General features: G+C 38.0%; 3 protein-coding genes across 9 annotated transcripts in view; 2 read left to right on the forward strand and 1 right to left on the reverse strand.

The window, feature by feature from the left end:
- mars2 (methionyl-tRNA synthetase 2, mitochondrial) overlaps positions 1 to 2,827 on the reverse strand; it is a 17,471-nt gene extending 14,644 nt beyond the window's left edge. Inside the window, exon 1 of the mRNA XM_079631433.1 lies at positions 2,004 to 2,827. Coding sequence (XP_079487559.1) covers positions 2,004 to 2,319 — 316 coding nt within the window. The 5' untranslated portion in view covers positions 2,320 to 2,827. The remainder of the gene's footprint in view (positions 1 to 2,003) is intronic.
- On the forward strand, positions 1,382 to 15,769 carry hspa4b (heat shock protein 4b). 6 transcript variants are annotated; one of them, XM_079631431.1, is made up of 20 exons: positions 1,382 to 1,461; positions 3,048 to 3,108; positions 4,160 to 4,217; positions 4,340 to 4,480; positions 4,700 to 4,822; positions 5,780 to 5,879; positions 5,968 to 6,101; positions 6,188 to 6,432; positions 10,066 to 10,142; positions 10,232 to 10,383; positions 10,503 to 10,609; positions 11,203 to 11,336; positions 12,218 to 12,402; positions 12,568 to 12,660; positions 13,027 to 13,182; positions 13,272 to 13,397; positions 14,034 to 14,141; positions 14,724 to 14,843; positions 14,931 to 15,092; positions 15,285 to 15,769. In XM_079631431.1, the coding sequence occupies exons 4-20, from the start codon at positions 4,340 to 4,342 to the stop codon at positions 15,480 to 15,482; spliced, it is 2,361 nt and encodes a 786-aa protein (XP_079487557.1). In that variant the 5' UTR covers positions 1,382 to 1,461; positions 3,048 to 3,108; positions 4,160 to 4,217; the 3' UTR covers positions 15,483 to 15,769. The 6 variants fall into 6 exon arrangements, with proteins under 6 accessions (XP_079487557.1, XP_079487555.1, XP_079487554.1 ...); XM_079631429.1 differs by having other exon boundaries at positions 1,428 to 1,738; XM_079631428.1 differs by lacking the exon at positions 1,382 to 1,461 and adding an exon at positions 2,060 to 2,323.
- Positions 15,770 to 16,620: 851 nt separating this feature from the next.
- On the forward strand, positions 16,621 to 18,858 carry gnpda1 (glucosamine-6-phosphate deaminase 1). Of its 2 annotated transcripts, none has more exons than XM_079631270.1 (7): positions 16,621 to 16,723; positions 17,095 to 17,232; positions 17,319 to 17,420; positions 17,527 to 17,709; positions 17,782 to 17,966; positions 18,428 to 18,602; positions 18,707 to 18,858. In XM_079631270.1, the coding sequence occupies exons 2-7, from the start codon at positions 17,109 to 17,111 to the stop codon at positions 18,745 to 18,747; spliced, it is 810 nt and encodes a 269-aa protein (XP_079487396.1). In that variant the 5' UTR covers positions 16,621 to 16,723; positions 17,095 to 17,108; the 3' UTR covers positions 18,748 to 18,858. The 2 variants fall into 2 exon arrangements, with proteins under 2 accessions (XP_079487396.1, XP_079487395.1); XM_079631269.1 differs by having other exon boundaries at positions 16,659 to 16,723; positions 17,085 to 17,232.
- Positions 18,859 to 21,795: the final 2,937 nt, after the last annotated feature.

The raw sequence follows: 21,795 nt of genomic DNA on the forward strand, positions 1-21,795 counted from the left end.
CTTGTGCCTATTTAACTTTATTCAGAAAATTATTATTTAATTCTGCAATTTGCCTTCATTAGCGATTATCATCAATTTGATTACACAGATATTAATTAAACTAGACAGCTAGACAATGGCATCTCTGAATTCAATAATGAAATGCCTTTAACTGAAAATTTAATGTTTAATCTTATTATTATACATTACTGACACTCTATCCTCCAATTTGATACTGTTAAGTGCTTTTTTGTTACAGTAGGCTATATTTTAATCTTTGATAACAGTAGGTTATACAAATACAATGGGTCATGTCAGCCCTGGTCCAATTAAAAAATATTAACAAGAACTCAGGACATTTTTGTTCATGTAAAGTATACCTCATTGTCATGTTCTAGACTTTTTATATTTAGCTTTAAATAAAAAAAATATCCCCTTAATATAGTGGCAGTTTTTCTCTCTGTGGTATCGAAAATGGTATCGAATATCGATATTTTTCAAGGTATCGTATCGAAGTTAGAAATTCTAGTATCGTGACAACACTACTTTGACGCTTCAAAACGTTAATAAAGAGATCGTAAAAGTAATCCATATGAATTGAGTGGTTTAGTCCAAATTTTCCTCACAAGTGTTCAGTCGACGGACAGTGAGTGGGTCTGTGTAGGGAAATGACGATGCCACGCAGATGTGCTGTTCCTGGCTGTGGACAAACAACATCTTTGAATACGCTGCGAAAGATCCAGTCGTCAGGGAAAAATGGATGCACTATATTTGCCGACGTCCCAGTCCATTTGAAGGATGACTGTATTGAGAACAAATCCCAAAATGATGCTGGCTTTGCCAGAAAACTTTTGCTCAAAGATAAGTCCGTGCCGACTATTCTGGGCTCAACAACGACGACGCAAACTGTAAGAAATGTATTTAAAACTTTAAACTACTTTTTAAATACGCTGAATCCGCACAGGTTCTGGCTGGGGGCGTTAATAATTGATGCATAGGCACTGACCTTAGCCAATCATAACAGTGGGCGTTAACACTGAACTCTTAAAGGGGAAACACCCCCAAAACAGACTGTTTGAATCAGAGGGTGAGAAACAGGGTGGGAAAAGATCATAAATCACTATATTTTAAAAGTTTTTTGTAAAAAAAACTATAGTAATACTATAATTGCACCTAAGGGAACATAATAATAATATAAAAAAAACCATGTCATGACCCCTTTAAGCAAAAAATTCATTCTTGTGTTACGCAGCACGTTTGAGCTTCTGCAAGAACCAATGAGGTTCATTCTCGTTACTCAGCACGTTTGAGCTTCTGCAAGAACCAATGAAGTTCATTCTTGTTACGCAGCACGTTTGAGCTTCTGCAAGAACCAATGAGGTTCATTCTTGTGTTACGCAGCACGTTTGAGCTTCTGCAAGAACCAATGAAGTTCATTCTTGTGTTACGCAGCGCGTTTGAGCTTTTGCAAAAACAAATGAGGTTTGTTCTCGTACATCTAGCAGTTTCGATTTTCTCAGCGTTGTTTAAATGTGAATAAAAGCCTAAATTAAAAATGTTCATCGTGTAAAGCGTTCAAGTCTCTTTAGAAAATTTGGACTAAACCGCTCAATTCATATGATTAGTTTTACGCTTTATACGCTTTTTAAAGCATCAAAGTGGTAGTTGCGAAGCTGCCAATGGGGGGACAGACATCTCTCAGATTTCATCAAAAAGGTCTTCATTTGTGCGAAAAGTAAGGGTTTGGAACGACATGAGGGTGAGTAAATTATGAATTTTTGGGTGAACAATCCCATTCAGAACTTCTGACCAGCTAGCAGTTAGTAATCAGTCTTACTTTTCGGTATTAAATTAAACAAATGTTTTTTATGTAACTGACGTAAAACAAAAGTTATGAACACGTTGTCTTAAAGAAATACAAATATAACTTGTAACAGTCTCATCAGTTTATGCAACAAGCCCCCGATATAAGTATTTAACTTTTTTAAGTCATGCAATACAATTAGACAATGTACAAAACGTACCTGTGGCAAATCTGGAGTTGTATCCCTGTAAGAGTTTGAATCTGTGCAGACAGTCTGCAGTGACAGCTGAGTACACATGACCAATGTGAGGAGATGCATTGACATAGAAGATGGGAGTTGTGATGTAATATGGTTTCGAGCTCTGTGAATGATCTGTGCAAAAGCATCGTAAAGCCTGACAGTGAATACTGTAGACGTGTGGAAGCCTTCTGTGGAGAGCAAGTCTGGATAATCTCAGTACTATTGTTTTTGTGCGAGTGAGGATACAGCACGGAGACCTCATCACGAGACAGCTGCGAGGCGCGTGAGAGAACATCCGGGTCAGCGCGTCACAAATGAAAAGAAAAGGCCCAACAACCCTTCCCTACTCGAGATACATTTGTCAAGCTTAATGCTAGAGCTTTTTTCGTTTATAGTATTGTGTAAGATTAGGGGCCAGTAGCGTAAACATAGGCATTATATCAAGATTGTACTAGCAGTTAGCCAAGGGTTTGTCAGTCTAACTTTATCAAATAAGACACGTTTATATTTTATGTACTATGTACGTACGACACATATTTATTGTCTAAATATGTATATTTAAAAAGTCTAGACCACTCTTAAAAAAAAAAAAAAAAGATGATTAGCGTACTCTGTGCTACATACACATTTCAAATAAATATGAAAATATAGAAAAATATTTAAACATTTCAATGCATTACCTAAATGTACAATACACACACATTAGAAGTACAACTAAAACATCTGAAACACCAGTAAAATTCAAAGGGATTCAGATGAGAACCTTTGAGTTGGACCTTTTAGCTCCGCCTTGAACCGGAAGTGGTCCTGTTTTTTCATGAGCGGCGTTTATCATCCGCAGCCTCATTCCTCCAAGAAGTTACAGTAGAATAATGAATTAAAACCGTCTTATTTACTCCTCACATTTTACAGATCGATCATCTAGTCCACATTTGTGTTCGGGCTTATTGTATTTGAGCAATCACATTGTTTTTAAGATGTCAGTAGTGGGTTTTGACTTGGGTTTTCTGAACTGCTATGTAGCGGTAGCTCGAGCCGGAGGAATCGAGACTGTGGCCAATGAATACAGCGACCGATGCACACCGTGAGTCTGCTTTATTTACTCATCCATAACACAAATACATACAGAGTAGTGATCACGCCAACCTTTACCTGAGCTGTGTGCCAGTGGAAATCTGCTGTTAACTGGCTCTCTGTCTGTGACGGACATTGATCTGGCAGTGAGGAGCCTCCCTGGTGCTGCTGCGTGATTGCAATATTCAAACACTATCGTACTTATAAAAATAAAATAAAAACACTGGTAATGGTATTACCATACGATTATGTTTATAAGTGGTAGCGTCTAACGTTACTTTCTAATTACTGTAGACTGAGAAACAGCTGTTACACTAAACCTGTAACGTTATATCACTTCATTATTAAAATGTTTTCCCTTTCTTTTCAGGTTATATTGTACTTTCATTGTATTGTATTTAGAGGGACCATTTTTTTAATGAATTTTTATGCTTATTCCCATATATATATATATGTGTGTGTGTGTCAAATCGATTAATTTCATACGTTATGAAAATAAATTAATATAGAATAGCCTATACAGTGCTATGCATAAGTTTAGACACCCATACTAAAGTTGCCTAAAAAGAGGAATAAAAAAAATCATCTTTTGGAAATTGATCTTAATGCCTTAATTTAAAAAATGAGGAAAAATCCAACCTTTAAGGAAACCAATTTGCCAATCTCTAGGTATGGTGAAGGGTGTGTGATGATGTGGGGCTACTTTATATTTTAATTCCAAAGGCCAAGGGAACTTTATCAGGATGCATAGATATCCTGGATCCATGAAATAACTGGCTTTTAAAAATAAAAATCTGCCGGCCTCTACGGGAATTTAACATAGGGGTGTCCTGACTTATGCACCCTGTATTTTAGGAAGAACATTTATTTATTTATGATACATTATTCATTCACAAAGAAAATTGGTGTCCTTAAAGGTTGGATTTTTCCTTTAAAAGGAAAAATTAATTTTGGCATTAAGATAAATTTCCTAATTCAGCTTTGCATCACAAGCTTATATATATATATATTACCAGGACAGTCATTTGTCATAATGTTTGGCTATTTGTGTTTCACTACAGAGCATGTGTGTCTTTTGGACCACGAAATCGATTTATTGGAGCTGCAGCAAAAAGCCAGGTATGTGATGGTTTTCTTAAAAGACAGGATTTTGTTAATGGATTTTTTTTATATGTATCCCTTAAAGTCTTCATGTTTGTAATCATGCACGTTTTTTTTTTTTTGTCTCCTCTGAAACGCAGATGGTCACCCACTGCAAAAACACCGTCCAAGGATTCAAGCGTTTCCATGGTCGGGCGTTCTCGGATCCATTTATCCAGAACATGAAGTCCAGTCTCGTTTATGACCTGGCACAGATGCCATCGGGCACAACGGGCATAAAGGTAGCTGAACGTCGTGATCGAGCAAACCGAGATTTGATTGCCATGTGCAAACACAACATGTTGTGAGATGACTGATCTGTGCCAGCATTGTTTAAAGGTCTAGTTTTGGCAGCAAAGCCGCCTTGTAAAGCCAAGCAGTTCTGTTGTGCAATGAATGTGTGAATGTTTGTGAGCGGTTTCTGTCCTTTAGCAGTCGTATTGTCTCTGATGTTGTTGTAGGTGATGTACATGGAGGAGGAGAAGGTGTTCAGCATTGAACAGGTCACTGCGATGCTCCTCACCAAACTCAAGGAGACTGCTGAGAGTGCCCTCAAGAAGCCTGTTGCAGACTGTGTCATCTCTGTGAGTTTAAAATCACTAAAGCCCTATTCGGACGGGACTAGTTTTCTGAACGACGCTTGGGTTACAGTTTTTTCTAGATGTGGGCGTTACGTTACAGGAGGTCATGTGATGTGGTTGCGTGCATAACGTATGATGTATATGTCGTTTAATTCATAATTTTTTTTATGTAGATTTAGTTTATTACATGAGTTTTGAAAAGTGGCTGCTGCTGATTGCTAGTCTTAGAAATTTCCGTGATTTGACTTTCCTCCATTTTATATGAATATTATATAACTTTTTCACCGAATGCCATTCATATTGAAAGGTGACACGTGTGCAAACAGTTAGTTAGGTTAGTCAAAAACTTATGAGGAGAACCGTTGGTTCTCAATTACAGACATTCACCTCTGGATGGGATTTCATTTCTCAGAAGACAATCGAGTTTGCTGAAAAACAGGATATTTCGACATAAATCCGGATACATTTGAAAATGGCATTTTTGTTTTCGAAATACCCTCCGTCCACACTAGCATTTTCCAAACGTTTCACACTGACACTGAAACGTCGGTAAATGCTAAAATCATAACAAAAAGCCAAATGTATCCGGATTAGTGTAGTAATGTAATTTAGTAATTTAGATTAGTGTAGCCTAGTAATTTGCTCTAGAATTTTTACTGGTTTTGTGCAGTTTTGGATGTGATTTAAAATCTTTGAAACGCAAATTTCTCTACCCTCTTCCGCAAATTTCTCTAACCACCTCCTAGTCTCGTCCGAAATTGGCTTAATATCTCATAAGATCAACTGAAAGATGCAGTTGTGCTACATATAATTGGTGGATTTGGTGAATGATCTATGGTCATTTTTTCCCTCAGTCCAGTTTCTGTATGAATTATTGGAGACAGACATCCACCTTAGAGGTCATGCATACTCTGATATCACTTTCCCAAGTGAATGCTGTTTAAAATCCCTGCTTCTAAGGTCCCCTGCTTCTATACCGATTCTGAGAGGAGATCCGTCATCGATGCAGCTCAGATTGCAGGACTCAACTGTCTGAGACTCATGAATGAAACCACTGCTGGTGAGTTGTTCGTGGTTTAATGTGCCGTTTTAATTGCAACACACCAATTTTCCACTCTTAAATGACACCTGTTCGTTTTTCCACACAGTGGCTCTGGCATATGGGATCTACAAGCAGGATCTTCCAACTCCTGAGGAAAAGCCAAAGACGGTGGTGTTTGTGGATATTGGCCATTCAGGCTACCAGGTCTCTGTGTGTGCCTTTAATAAAGGCAAGCTCAAGGTGCGTACCGATGACATTTATACCCTCGAAATGTGGTCATGAATAGTCTGTGAAATTATAGGCGGTTGTTTTTTCTGCCCGTACAGATTCTTGCTACAGCCTTTGATGCTGAAATGGGAGGAAAATACTTTGATGAGAAGCTGGTCAAACATTTTTGTGACGAGTTTGCAGTGAAGTACAAGCTGGATGTGAAGACCAAGCCCAGAGCTCTGGTGCGACTCTACCAGGAATGTGAAAAGCTCAAGAAGCTGATGAGTGCTAACTCCTCAGACCTGCCACTGAACATCGAGTGTTTCATGAACGACATTGATGTTTCAAGCAAACTCAACAGGTACAGAGTTATTTAATGAAGAAATCACTTGCAGAGTTATTTAATGAAGAAATCACTTGCAAAGTCGTTAAAATCCTGTCGTCATTTACACACCGTTGTTTCCAAGCTGCTCTTTTTCTTAAGTCAAGGAAAGGGATCAAGGGGCTGTCAGAGTCTAAAAAGCATCATAAAATGAATAATCCACATAAAAACATAAAAAGTAATCCACATGATTTGTGTGCTACATTAAGTCTTGAGTAGGGGTGCGCGTGATATAGGCTTGGGTATCGAGTATCGAGTATCGATTGGAACCGGGACTAGCTTTGCGATTTTCCCGGAATCGTTCAAAAGTAAAAATTTCGATTCCTAGTTTCGATTCTCAGTCTGCCGACCAAAATTCCGTTATTTCAAATGTAGGCGCGTTGCGCGTGGCAAGCGCGCTCATAATGTAAGAGACGCTGGCGCGACCACAACATTGCCCAACATCAAATGGCAAATGTAATGTATGTAAGCGGAACGAAACTGAGCTACTCGTTATTGTGTGGTTGACGGACCGTTTATCAGTTTGGACCAATGCAGCGCGAGCCGATCTTGATCAAGCAGCACTGTTACTACACAGCGAGATCCAGTAAAGAAAGCATTTGAATTCGCTACTGAATAATAACATCGCTGCGAGATCTAGTGAGAAACATTCACATTTCTCCGTTATTAACGGATCAAACAGCGCTGACGTGGAAACCAGGAAGAAACATTGTGCCTGAATGAACTATTCAGTGTCCACAGATCAGCATTCACCATGGATTTACTGTAGTAACACTCACTGTAACCATGGAAGTTTGGCAGGAATAGTAGGCTATAATGCTTTTAAGTAACATTACGTCGGTTTTATTTTGACATTATGAATACAATCGCTGCCCTCAAATGTTAATCTGAACTAAAATAAACCTTTGTTCATAACTACTACTATATTACATTTCATTTTGTCCAAGGAGCTGTTTTGTTTTATGCTCCTAAGAAAAGTCAAGTAAAGCTCCATCATTGCTCAAAGTAAAAAAATATCATACTTTATGATTTTAGTTTTAATAAAAATATAATTTAAAAACTAAATCAAGGAAATTTCTCATGCATTTCTTTCTTTTTGCTGTGCCGAACCGTGACACAAGTGTATCGTATCTGTGATTTTTTTTAACCGTTACACTCCTAGTAAATGTGTTTTCATGAGGTTTTCAAAAATAAAGCTCTCTTGAGGAAAATGTACCCCTGTGAAAATATATTCATAATTTATAATATTTATATTCAAGTTCATAGATTTTATCTTTATATTGTAGTTGAAAACAGCCCTGTGAGAAATTCATAGTAAAGTTAAAAAAAAGTTAATAGAATTAAAATTGATGGAGAAGGTCAGACTATTTCCTTCAGAAAGACCGTTGGTTAGCTAGCTCATTTAAAATATCCTAAAAAAAATTGACTCTGCCTCTTAAAAGAATCGGAACCGAGAATCGTTAGGAACCGGAATCGAAACAAGGAATCGGAATCAGAATCGGAATCGTTCAAATTCAAACGATACCCAACCCTAGCGTGATATGGCGCTTTTCCACTGCATGGTACGGCTCGGTTCGGTTCGGTACGGTTCAACACGGCGTGGAGCGGTTCGGTTCGCTTTGCTTTTCCACTGCGTGGTACGACTCAACTCGGTACGGCACGGTTTGGTTTGCTTTAGCTCGGTTGCTTTTCCACTGCAGTTAGTACCGCTTCAAAGTGGGTGGGACTGATCGTTAAGTTGTATGTCTGGTGGTAGCCGTGTGCGGCTAAGAGCTGTGCTACTTCCGCTCCTCGGCAACCAACGAGAGGAACGTCTGCACCTCGTCCACTGACCACGATTCAGCCATTTCTTGTTTGATTTTTTTGAACTTTTTTTGTCAAGTAAAAACTCTAAAAACAGGTGCTACCGCGTTTGCTGTTGTCTGGCTATTTAAATATAGCGGGTTTAGTGTCTCGTGTAGCAAATATACAATGACGCTGAAGTGACGATTCTGTCTGACCAATCAGTGATCTGCAGTGTTTTCACGTCACGTTTAGTATCGGTACGGTACGCTTGGAACCTCAACAGAGGTGGTACCATTTAAAGCGAGCTGAAGCGAGCCGTACCGTACCGTACCATGCAGTGGAAATGCTCCATAAGAGAGCCGTACCGAACCGAGCCGTACCGTACCATGCAGTGGAAAAGCGCCAAAGCGTGCCGTGCCGTACCGAACCGTACCGTACCATGCAGTGGAAAAGCGCCAATATATATCGTCTTCGAATCATTTAAACGAATGACTCACTCAAATGCTTCGTTCCTGAATGATTCAGCCGTCTGAATGAATCGGTTGAAACTCAATGACTCACTCATTAACAGTGACTTGCTGTCACCTACTGGTGGATTTAATTTAACAATTAAAGTATCTTTTCATTTTTTTAAATAATTTCTAATATCAATATTCAACGTTTTATGTTTGAAACAACAAACATTATTTCTGCATTTGTAACTGATCTGCATTAAACAGTCTGCATCTAAATGCCGCTTCAGATGCAGCTTCTGTGTTTCCTCTGCATTGCAAAAATCAATTTCGTTGATACTGATTTCATTTGATTGTTAACAGCCCTATTGTGTCTTATTCTAATAGAATTTGAGAAAAAAGGGGGAAAAAACGATGCATGCATCTAATTAGTTAAAAATTTTGATTTATAATGGAAAAAATGCCCATAAAACGTTCAAATCTATTTAATCTTATTGGAAAAGATGTTATGTCACTGCTGCAAACTGACCACCATATAATGTGAAGATGTGAACATCAAAAACGTTAGGAGTCAGCTGTCCACTGCAGTCCTAAACCTGTTAAGGTATATCGTCTAATTTTCGTTTTCGTTATTTCGAAACACAGGATGAAGATATTTTTACTGAAATCTGAGAGATTCCTGCCCATTCATTGAAAGTCCAGATAACTAAAACTTTGACGCTTTAATAAGTTCATAAAGACACTGTAAACGTAATCCATATTAATCGAGCGGTTTAATCCAAGTGTTCTAGAGAGAGTATGTCTGCACTTCTGTTAACCATACATGTGAATAAAAGCCTATATTAAATCCATTCATCATGTAATGCTGGAAGCTTATGCAGCTATTTTGAACCAATAATCAGAACAAAAAGCAGTTAAAGGATGCCTGCATAATTCAGATAAAGTTATCTGACTTCAATATAATTCATCTGACTCCATTAAAGTTGTATTCTTTAGGTAAAAAAAAAAGGTAAAAGGTATAAAAAAAACATTCATTAGTGTTTGAAAGATGAATAAAATACTTATATTAGTTTGGAATAAGGACAGAATTTGAATTTTTTGGTGAACTATGCTTTTAAAATTCTTGAATCTTGTCCACTGCTCATATCTCATTTGCATATTCTGTCTTAAGTCAAACCCCAATAGCATGCAAATGAGATTTGAGTCGTACAGTCGTGTTTGGAATGAGTTTTTTGCAGAACGAGTCAGTTTTTCCCTTCCTTTACATTCACAACCTGTTCTACTGTGTTGCACATTCATTCATGTCCTTTATCAGAGATGTTATCCTGTCAGTAGTTCATTCTGAGCTTTATATATTGTTTTATTCCTGTGGCAGGGCTCAGTTTGAAGAGATGTGTGCTGATGTTTTAGCCAGAGTGGAAGCTCCCTTGCGCAGTTTATTGGAACAAGCTCGTAAGTAATGACCCTTTTTTGGATAATAACAGTGTACGTCGTAGAAATCATTCATTAACCCTGTCTGTCTGTCACCTCCTCCTGTGCAGATCTGAAAAAAGATGACATCCATGCTGTAGAAATAGTGGGCGGTGCCTCTAGAATGCCGGCCATTAAAGAAAGAATCGGCAAGTTCTTTGGGAAGGAGCCCAGCACGACGCTGAATGCAGATGAGGCCGTGGCCAGAGGATGTGCCCTCCAGGTCAGGTTCTTCTGCTGACTAAAGCCATGCTAATAGTTTAACAAGACTGTATTTGATAGCATTCGTGACCTGTCCGTGTTCTTCGACCCCATCATTGGCTCTGTTTCCTGATTTCACAGTGCGCTATCCTCTCCCCTGCATTTAAAGTCCGTGAGATCTCCATAACGGACGTGGTTCCGTTTTCCATCTCTCTGAAATGGAATTCTGCAGCTGAAGATGGAGTCAGGTGTGACATTTCAGAGATCGTGATCAAGTTATTACTTTTCCGGACTATAAGTCGCATTTATTTAGAAATGTATTTCACAAAATCCAAGACCAAGAACAGACATTTAATCTTGAAAGGCAAGTTATTCAACAATAGCACACATAACAACAGGCTGAATAGGTATCCGTAACACATTAACAGTTATTCAGCTACACAAATGCATAAAGAACATATACCTGTGAGGCTGAATAGGCTAAATTAACATTAGCCAGCGAGTCCAACAAGCAAGTTACCGGTAAGCAAGTTCTCCAAGCTCCCGCGATCTCATTCCACAACACTGAATCCATTGAATTCTTCGTCCTCTGTGTCGCTTCTGAACAACTCCGCCAACTTAGAGCGCCCTTTCGCGGCTGTAGACGGTAATGTTTTCTCTTGGTTCATCTCAGTCAGTATGAATTAATTTTGATATACAAGTCGCACCTGACTATAAGTCGCAGGACCAGCCAAACTATATAAAAAAGTGTGACTTATAGTCCGGAAAATACGATTTCAGTCATTGTGCTTGATAGTAATACGTGATTTTATTTAGAATGCTTTTAAATTTTCCATTTCAGCGACTGTGAGGTGTTCCCAAAGAACCATGCAGCGCCTTTCTCCAAAGTGTTGACATTTTACCGGAGAGAGCCGTTCTCCTTGGATGCGTATTACAACTGCCCTAAAGAGCTCCCTTATCCAGATCCCACAATAGGTAAGCACACAAAAACACATCCAAAAGGAACTCTCGCCAAGTGCTGTATATGAGTAAAAACGACTTATTAGTGAGCAAATAAGGGATAATCCATGGCTAGCTGTGTATTAAACAATTTGTTTGAATTAAGGAATTCTAGCATTTATTTGATTTAATTCTCGAGAGCTGTGACAGTAAAGCTGAGAGTTTAATTACTTCAAAGCTTCATTACCTCCTCATTTCTGAGTAATATAATGGAGCGATTGAGTAGTGAAGCTGTTATATTAATAAAAGTAGCGGGGCAGGGTTGATGAGTTTCTGTGCTCCTGAATGTTTGTCAGTGATTAAACTGACTGGAACTACCTGTGCCTTAAACTGTTTTAATGCACACCTTTCAGCCAATCTTGAACAACTTATCGCATTCAATATCATCCAGCCCTAAGACAGACCATGGTATAAATGCATTTACTGGCCAATTATCTTTATTTTATTTTATTGCTAAATATGCATGGTTTCAATTGCAGCACAACAATAGTCTGACTTGTCAGTTGTTTTATTTATTTATTTTTATGTACCTACCTATCCATGTATGTATTTAATTACAAAAAAATTGTCCTTGTAATGTTTAATCAAAATGCCATAACTGAATATTCTGGTGAAAACCGGAAGAAACAGGAGAAAAACAAAACAAATAATTCTGTTGCTATTGAAACTAAAAGAAATGTTTGGCCAGTAATTGATGTGGCAAATATTCTTGGCCTGCAAATGCTGGTTGCTTTTCATAGCTAATATTTGGTGTACAATCTTGTAAAACCTGTCATGAATACTTGTATGTTATACAAGTTAATACTTGTATACTTAAATACATGTATGTTAACATGTTCACTTACACTGTCATGCAGGCCAGTACGTTGTCCAGAAGGTGGTTCCCCAGGCCTCAGGCGAGAGTTCAAAGGTTAAGGTGAAGGTGCGAGTGAACATCCATGGCATCTTCAGTGTGTCCAGTGCCTCGCTAGTGGAGGTGCAGAAATCTGAGGAGGAAGAGGAGAGCATGGACACAGAGCAGAGCACAGAAAAAGAAAATGAGGTATTGCTTCAGGATATTACTGTCCACATACCCTCTCTCACAACTGCTTTCACACCCTCATCATGACCTGCATTTTTGTATTACTCCATGATGTCCAGTGCATTCATACCGCTCAGCTCTACATCATGGGTAAAGTTGCCACCATGTGTTTGCAATTATTCACAGAACAAAATGCAGGTTGATCAAGATGAACAAAAGGCTTCGGATAATGGAGATCAGGAAGATGGAGAGAAAAAAGCTGGAACGGAAGAAATGGAGGTAAATGGGATCTACCAATAGCATCAATTAAATGACTCAATAATTTATCAAATTACCGTTCAGACGCCCATCACATAACTAAAGGCCCGTTCACACCAAGGATGATCACTATAGCGATAACAATAAAGATGTATTATTAGATATAAAAAAATCTAAGAATAGTAGTGTCCACACACCACAACTATAATGATAACGGCACAAAGGAACGATGTCAGTGGACTTATTCAGAACTTGTTTCCAGCTGATGAACAATAAAAACATCGAAAACCAATCAGAATCCATCCTGCTTTAAAGAAATTGAGATTATCGTTATTGTTGTTGTTGTGAACGTGTCGTTATAATGGTTCTCTCCGTGGATTTGTTCAGACATCAGCAGAGGAAGGCAAACAGGAGAAGAAATCGGATCAGCCTCCACAAGCCAAGAAGCCCAAAGTGAAAACAAAGGTCCTGGAGCTGCCCATTGAAAACAACCCACAGTGGCAGCTAGCCAATGACATGCTCAATCTCTTCGTGGAGAACGAGGTATGCTTTCTGTGCGGCTGAAGCTGGATTAAGGGGGACATGTTTTTTTAACATTGAGTTAAATCTACTGTGAAATTGCTTTTCCTCAGGGAAAGATGATCATGCAGGACAAGCTTGAGAAGGAGCGCAACGACGCCAAGAACTATGTGGAGGAGTACGTGTACGAGATGAGGGACAAACTGCACGGGATATTCGAGAAGTTCGTCAATGAGAGTGTGAGAACAGTCGCATGACTTGAACTCTAAATGCATGGTGTCCATCGGAAGAGTTTCTCATGAAACTCTATACAAAATATTTATTTGCTAGAATTTGCTCTTTATAAGTGAAATATCAGCATGAAGCCATTTTGAAATACTTGTCCAGTGATTACAAAAGATTGGAACATTTCTAGACATTGATTGGTCAGGTGTGGGAATCCTGTGAATGACCTGGTATTATTTTTGCCATGTATTGATGTTTTATATCGCTATAACTTAGAAATCACAGACTTTTATTAATATTGTGGAAGTTTTAAAAATGCATGAATGACACACAAATCTCAGTGCTTAACAGTGTTATTTTCGTATTATTTATATACTGTTATAGTATTTATTAATATTTTGAATTGGCTTTTATATATATATATATATATATATATATATATATATATTATTTATTATTATTATTTTTCAGAATTTAGTTTAGGTTTTATTTGTGTAGTTTCAAGTTTATCATATGACAACAATAGTTATAATTTTTCATCATGCATTTATTTTATTTCAGCTTTATTTAAATTAACAAAAATAAAATTGTATAGTTTTAGTTACAAATAACAACAGTGGTGCTTGAGTGCTGTCTGTTTTCTCTTACAGGACAGAGATGCTCTCTCATTAAAACTAGAGGACACTGAGGTCTGGCTGTATGAGGATGGTGAAGACCAGTCTAAACAAGTATACATCGACAAACTTGTTGAACTGAAGGTACTAAATGTCTTTTGATGTCTATAATTTATGATGTAAGATGTAAAATTATATATAAGTTAAAGTGTCTTTAGCTACTGTACTTGCGTCAAAAAATGGGTAATGTACTGTGTTCATGTTGGTATTGTAAAACACTTGTGCTGCCAAGGGTAAGGTTTTGGTCAGGTTTGGTGGGGTGCGTAGGTTTAAGGGAAATGTCAACAGTGCAATTATAGACAAGAATGCAAACTTGTCACCTTTCTGCGAAATTCGCCGTTTTGGATCCAAAATAGGCCATTATTGCAATTGCTGCCCCCGAAATGCAGCAAATTTGAATGAACAATGGGCACGGGCATTCATAATGGTGTGTGTCCACTGGCACGGTTTTCAGTTCATTCCTATGGAAGCTCAACTCCGCACAGTTATGAATAGAATTCGCTAATAAATCGAATTAGTGATTTAAAAGGGATGTGCAAAAGGAGGGAAAACTCCAAATCGTATCGCCTAAGTGCAAAGTACAATTACTATTGATATTGCTAATTATACCCGTGTTATGTTTACAATCGATTAATGCCTATCAATGTATCAAAAACATTCTTGCAGAATCTCGGCCAACCCATTCAAGAGAGATACACGGAATTTGAGGAGAGACCCAGAGCTTTTGAAGAGCTGGGCAGACAGTTGCAGCAATACATGAAGATTGTAGAGGCCTACAAAACCAAGGTGAGGTTGTGTTGGATTAATGTTGCATACGGTACAAATTTACACTTGGTCAGTGCACAGTGGATTTGACGTCTTTTTGAATTACAGGAAGAGCAGTATGATCATCTGGACGAGGCAGAGGTTCAGAAGGTGGACAGGATGGTGAATGATGTTATGATCTGGATGAACAGTAAAATGAACCAGCAGAGTAAACAGAGTCTCGCCGTGGAGCCTGTGGTGAAAATATCAGAGATACAGGCCAAAACACGGGTCAGTCACAGTTATATTGACTTCTTTTTGTCTAGAGCACATGAGTATGTTAGCATTCAGATATCATTTAGTACTATGGTGCATATAAAAGTACTATGGTTTTGGCATTTGATACCATAACTGTTCCAGGTTTCTGCCACAATACCATTTTGATACATTTGTATTAAATCAATCTCTTCCTATTTTCTCTAGGAGCTGTTCTCCACTTGCAATCCCGTTGTGACCAAACCCAAGCCCAAAGTGGACTTGCCAAAAGAAGAGAACCCCGCAGAACCCAACGGGCCGGTCAATACGCAGGAAAACCCTGAAGCCCAGCCCGGCGGCACAGAGCAAGCTGCTGCTGACAGTGCAGACACCACAGAAGCCAAGCCTGGCATGGACCTCGATTAACCGCACTGTGTAATGTTATGTTAACGTTACACGTTATGTTATGTGACATAATGTTTTGTTAATGTTAACTTATATTTCCAGTGACCGCTAACGCTAAATCATCATCATCATCCTCGCAGCGGGGTGACTCTGGCAATGAGAATACATTTGCATGTCCTTTTATATTAAGAAAATCATAATGCTGTAAGACTTCTGATTGAGAACCATTATGTTTGCCCATGATTGAGTTTCTGTTAAATGCTGGTTCTGTCAACTGTTGTTTCAATAAATACGGATTGAAACATGCAGTATGTGCACGCTTGTATTGTAGAATTACTTCAACATAATGCAAAAGCATGTGTATTTGTTTTGTGTAGTGTAGTTTGCTTCAACTATTGGTTCATGAATAAGTTTACAAATGTTACTTGTTAACTTCAACATATAGGCCAAAACAGGTGAAGTGTTGCAAAAATTGTTTTTTTAGAGTGGGCAAAAACGGTGATGTTGGCCTGTCCCACCTCAGAGGATCTTTTTGACTCCAAAAATTAAAATCATACCAAAAAAATTACTATTTTAACAATCTGCTGAATTGATATTCAGTTAATTGTAGTAAATATATATATATATATTATATCATTATTATTAGGACTCTCTCGCTCTATAATTGTTTATTTTGTTCTTGTTCTGGCTAAAAAAAATGCCTGCTAAATAACACAATTTCTTTTATTTTTTTTAAGTTTCACAGGTTTTATTATTATTTTATTATTTTCAGTTTCCCCCATATGTATCTACCATATTTAGCAATTATTCTGTCAATCTAAATGACACAAATTAAGGTTTTATTTAGTGCGTGTCTGTGACGTCTTCCAAAATCGCAAAGTAACATATAATTAATGTAATATATTAATAATATAATGTAAGAAGATTTATCAATAACCGAAGATTTATCAATAACCCCAGGAGGTTAATGATACATTTTCTGAAGTTTATTGAGATATAACATTAATATATTTAGTTGTTTAGAGTCGCAGGAAGAGTTCTTATAAATTGTCATTCGTTTGTAGATTAATAAGTGTACAAGTCATGCTGAATTGGCCGATTTTCATTCCTTAACAGTTTTTTTTGCGACGCATTGTATTTTCCATTGAAAAAATCAAGTCCTGAGTGAGATGTGCAAACTAGGAAACATTTCCTCTCTATCACATGATCGTGTTCCTCTGTGCTGCTGGAAGAGTTACTGCAACTTACAAACATATGATCTGGTAAGTGTTTTACTAACTAAATACGGCAACCTCTTTATGTCCTATATTGTCGTTTCATATTTATTATTATTTCCAGTGCCCTCGCAATTATCTTGTCACGGGTTCATTTATTCAGAGCATTAAGCAAGTGCTATATTTAATAGCTTACTGGGCGCAACTCGACGCGAAAAGCGGCCATTAATAATCCGTCGTGTTTGCAGTGTACAGTTGTGTTATAACAAACTCTCCAGCTGTTGACAGAAGGAACTGCTGGATATCAGTGAGGTGTAGTTTGTAGCAACTGCACTTCCGCCCTATTCTAACCATAATAGGGGCTAAAGTCTGAAGAAGGCAGCACCTCATAGATGTACCAACCTGATAGTTTCTCTCAGGCACAGGTGAAGCCATGAAGCTCATCATACTCGATGACTATGACCAGGTCAGCGAATGGACTGCCAAATACATCAGGAACAGGATAAGGAAGTTTAATCCAGGACCTGACCGATTCTTCACTCTAGGTCTTCCAACAGGTAGAGTCGTAAAAAAAAGTAACTTTGTATATTGCACATTCAATTGAAATGCAGGCCTATTATTCTGATTGGGTCCTGTATTGCAGGAAGCACTCCGCTTGGATGCTACAAGAAACTGATCGAGTATCACAAGAAGGGAGAAATATCGTTTCAGTATGTGAAAACGTTTAATATGGATGAATACGTAGGTATGTGACCGGTCGTTTATGCTTGAGGGATCAAGGGTTGAACTGCCTGTCATAGACTGTATTTAGTTAACACTGAACTAAGTACAAATGGTTGTTGTTTTTACAGGACTTCCTAGAGACCATCCTGAAAGTTACCATTCATTCATGTGGAATAACTTCTTCAAGCATATCGACATCCGAGCAGAGAACGCTCACATCCTGGACGGAAACGCATCCAATCTAGAGAAGGAATGCCAGGACTTTGAAGCCAAAATCAAAGCTGCTGGAGGAATCGAAATTTTTGTTGGCGGTAAGACAGTATATTGAACTTTGACCTGTGAATGGCACCATTAAACAGCTCTGCCTTGTATTCACGTTGCAGGTATTGGACCTGACGGTCACATCGCGTTCAATGAGCCTGGTTCCAGTCTTGTGTCCCGAACGCGTGTTAAGACCTTGGCTATGGACACGATTCTGGCTAACGCGCGTTTCTTTGATGGCGATCTCTCTAAAGTCCCCACCATGGCCCTCACGGTTGGTGTTGGCACAGTGATGGACGCTCGAGAGGTACAAATATTCATATTTCAGAATCTTTATGTGCTTTTCTTAATGCACGTTAAATAAGTCTATAAAAGTCAGCCACTCCTGTTGCTGCTATAAATGGCTCATCTTTATTGCCAAAATTACATATTTCTGGCTTTGAACATGTACTGTAAGCTAGTTATAAACAGTGTACAGCTTGCAAAAACAATTGCATATATGTTCTGCCATTTTTTGGTTGCAATCTGAAACATCACCGCTAGATGCCGCTGAAAACTCCACATAGCCCCTTTAAAATATGCATTATTAATAAAATATCACAATATGCAAAATTTATAAAACCAAGCAATTTGTGTTTGTTTTGGAAAGCACACACTATTATAAGCCTTTATGCCAGAAATAGCAAAAGATTCAACAGCATTACCAAGGTCAAAAATTTCATTAGTGAGTTGATCTGAAACAATAACTTGATTGTATGACATTTTTAGGTCATGGTCCTTATCACTGGCTCGCATAAAGCGTTTGCCCTCTATAAAGCCATAGAAGAGGGAGTGAATCACATGTGGACTGTGTCAGCGTTCCAGCAGCACCCGCAGACTGTGTTTGTGTGTGATGAAGATGCCACACATGAGCTCAAGGTCAAAACAGTGAAGTATTTCAAAGGTAACAAAGAAAAGATCTCTTTCTCTCTCTGCTGAGGGAATAAAGTGAGTACATGAATATTGTGTATGCAAGAAAATTATATAATCCATTCGCTAATGTTTTAGGGATGATGCATGTCCACAACAAGATGGTGGAAGAGCCATAGTCTGATACTGACGTGAAGATTGGAGACGCAGCAGATATGTCGTTGTGTGTTTGCCTCAAATTGTGCTCCTTTGTCTGTTTTTCTTATATTAAATGTCTCATACACATGATATATTGAATTAAAATGTGTTTGTCATTCGACTGGTAATCCTTATTCCTTAAATATGAACAAATAAAGAGTGTGGACTGATGATATGGTACACTAAGCAAGTTTATTTTAGTTTAAGTTTTACAACCCCAAATCCAGAAAAGTTGGGACATTTTGTAAAATCTGTGATTTGTTTATTCTCTTTAATCTTTATTTAACTGGCAAAAGTACAAAGAAAATATTTTAACTTTAGTGTATTTTTTGTAAATATAAACACATTTTGATGGCTGCAGTATTCTGTTAAATGCTTTTTTCATTTTATTACGGTAGTTAGTATTAGTTTCTTGAACGGTCAAATTCACACAAAAATATCAACATGCCCGTCTCCGTGAGTATCCTAGCAGACAGTCGTAAAGGGGACATATCATGAAAATCTAACTTTTCCCGTGTTTGCTATAATCGGGTCTCTGGAGCATATACCACCAAACCAGAAAAGGTGAAAAGTGACAACCCAGTAACTTTGTTTCGGTAAGCCTTTCTCTGCAAGCATGTCAAAGCATACGCCGATCATCAGATTTAATTCCCCATCTGACGTGGGAAGGGGATGATATTATTAGCGCCCCTTAATCTGCAAATTTCCACCCATGGCACCGTCATTTGGTTTTCGCAAGACAACAGTGTAAGTTCTAACGCAAATGGCAAAAGTTTGAGCAAAGCATGTAAACTGTTCTGTCCTTGCTGCACAGATGAGCAGAACACTATTTGACCAAAAAAAAATGTCACAGCTGTCTTATAAAGACCTCAGGGAACTGTGTCAACTTGTGTAAAAGTTGAAGACGGTACATGCAAGTCAATGATTAATCAATGTAACTCCACAACAACTATGTAACATAAATGTATCCACTAACCATTCAAAAACGTCCAGTGCGTCTAAAAGTTGCAACCTCTCCCTGAGTCTCTCGGTAAGGTTGCGCTAATGTTATTTCTGAAATTTGACTGAAATTCGCTGTTTTGTCATTGACCTCGTGAAGATCGTCCGTCTTCGGGAGCGGGGAGCAGCAGCTCATTTGCATTTAAAGGGACACACAAAAAACAGCGCGTTTTTGCTCACACCCAAAAAGGGGCAACTTTGACAAGCTAATAAATGATCTGGGGGTATTTTGAGCTGAAATTTCACAGACACATTCTGGGGACACCATAGAAATATATTACATCTTGGGAAAAGGGGCATAATGTCACCTTTAAGTGAACGTTAACAGTAGAGAAAGACAAAGCATGCACAGTATCAGTTTGAATCAGTATGTCTTAAAGTGACAACATTATTTAATGTTGATCAAACAACTAAATATAAGGAAATCACTCACTGCTCTTGACTGAATCGCCTTTTGTAACTTTAATAAGGATTAATCTTTAATTTATACAGTGATAAATGCAATGATATTTTACATTTGATTACATTATTCAATTCCTGTACCTTAAAGCTGCAGTCCGTAGTTTTTTCTCTTTGTCACCATCTCTGTTCAAAATGTGGCAGTCAATCACATTTTCTACTTTTTGGAAGTATTACCATCATAAGAATTTCCCCCAGAAAATGTAATCTGAACAAGTAACATCCACTTTTGTTCTGACCAAATAAAGGGAAAAAAGCATTGCAGTAAATCACGCTGATTAAATCTAACAATCATGTCAAAACGTGCAAATGGACTTTATGCACAGCTGCACTACTTCCTGAACTTTAGCCAGCTCCTTTGTTTCCTGTCTGCCATTATTGGACAAATTGATTAATCTAAGTGTGTCTGATTATTGTTGTTGGTCAGGCACACCTGGATTAATCAGTTTGTCCAATAATGGCAGACAGGAAACAAAAGAGCTGGCTAAAGTTCAGGAAGTAGTCCAGCTATGCATAAAGTCCATTATACTTTGTTCTCAAATTGTTAATGTTAACAACATCAGCATTGCGTGACTGCATTTAATGTGTAGTTAGCTACCTGATTTCCAGAGGAAATCCACCAGTACCACTGGAATTAAAAACATTATTACAAGCTTACTGGTTTGAATCGAACCAGATAGTTCTGAACACTGGCTGGTTATGTACTTGCTCAAAAATCTACTTTGGATAATTTTTAACCCCAAAAAGTTACAGACTGCAGCTTTAAACCTACTGTTAGACCTACCTGAAAAAGTTATATTAGTTTTAGTAATTTTTAGTACTTATTACATTTCATATTGTTACATTTCAAATTTTCATATGAGTTTTATCAGCTAGTATTTATATTGTATTGCAAAAAAAATTACTGAGCAAAAAATAACAGTGCGATACACCCTCCAGAGACAAATATTAGAGGACACAAAAGATTACACTTGTAGAAACAGGGTATTTATTACTGTTTGGCACTGACTATGGCAGACAACGACAGGCTCAATTAATCTGTGTTGCATTTAGGAATAGAGAGCCTAAGTCCCGCCCCTCCGCTTCCGGCTCATGGGACCTTATTTCGGAAAAAATATGTATGGAAGTCAATGGCGAGAGATAACTTATCTTTTTATTCCGTCTGAACTGTCCCCTGAACTACACATATGATGTTTGTCAATTTAAAAGGTAAATATGAAAGTCAAGAAAGTCGCAGTTTGTCATAAAACAGAAGAGTAACGTTTAGTTGTATGTGAAAATCGCTCGATGAACTACATCTCTCGTCTCGCACTATGTAGCCTACGTCACAAGATCCGTTGCTCGTATGTGTGTATTCTGGCTCAAAACACGAGTCAGGCATGACGGCGTAACGTTAGGATTATAATGTAAGACTATAGAAAAAATGACAGACGTTAGCTTCAGTAAAGTTAGCTTCATTCATTGAGAGAAAAGGTATGACGTCGCATGTGCGCCTTCTGGGTTTGTAGTCTTTGTAATTACGTATTTTCACAGTCTTATACCTCAACAGTTTTACATCAAACTGCGACTTT

The sequence above is a fragment of the Phoxinus phoxinus genome (assembly GCF_949152265.1).
Source record: "Phoxinus phoxinus genome assembly, chromosome: 12".
Lineage (NCBI taxonomy): Eukaryota > Metazoa > Chordata > Actinopteri > Cypriniformes > Leuciscidae > Phoxinus > Phoxinus phoxinus.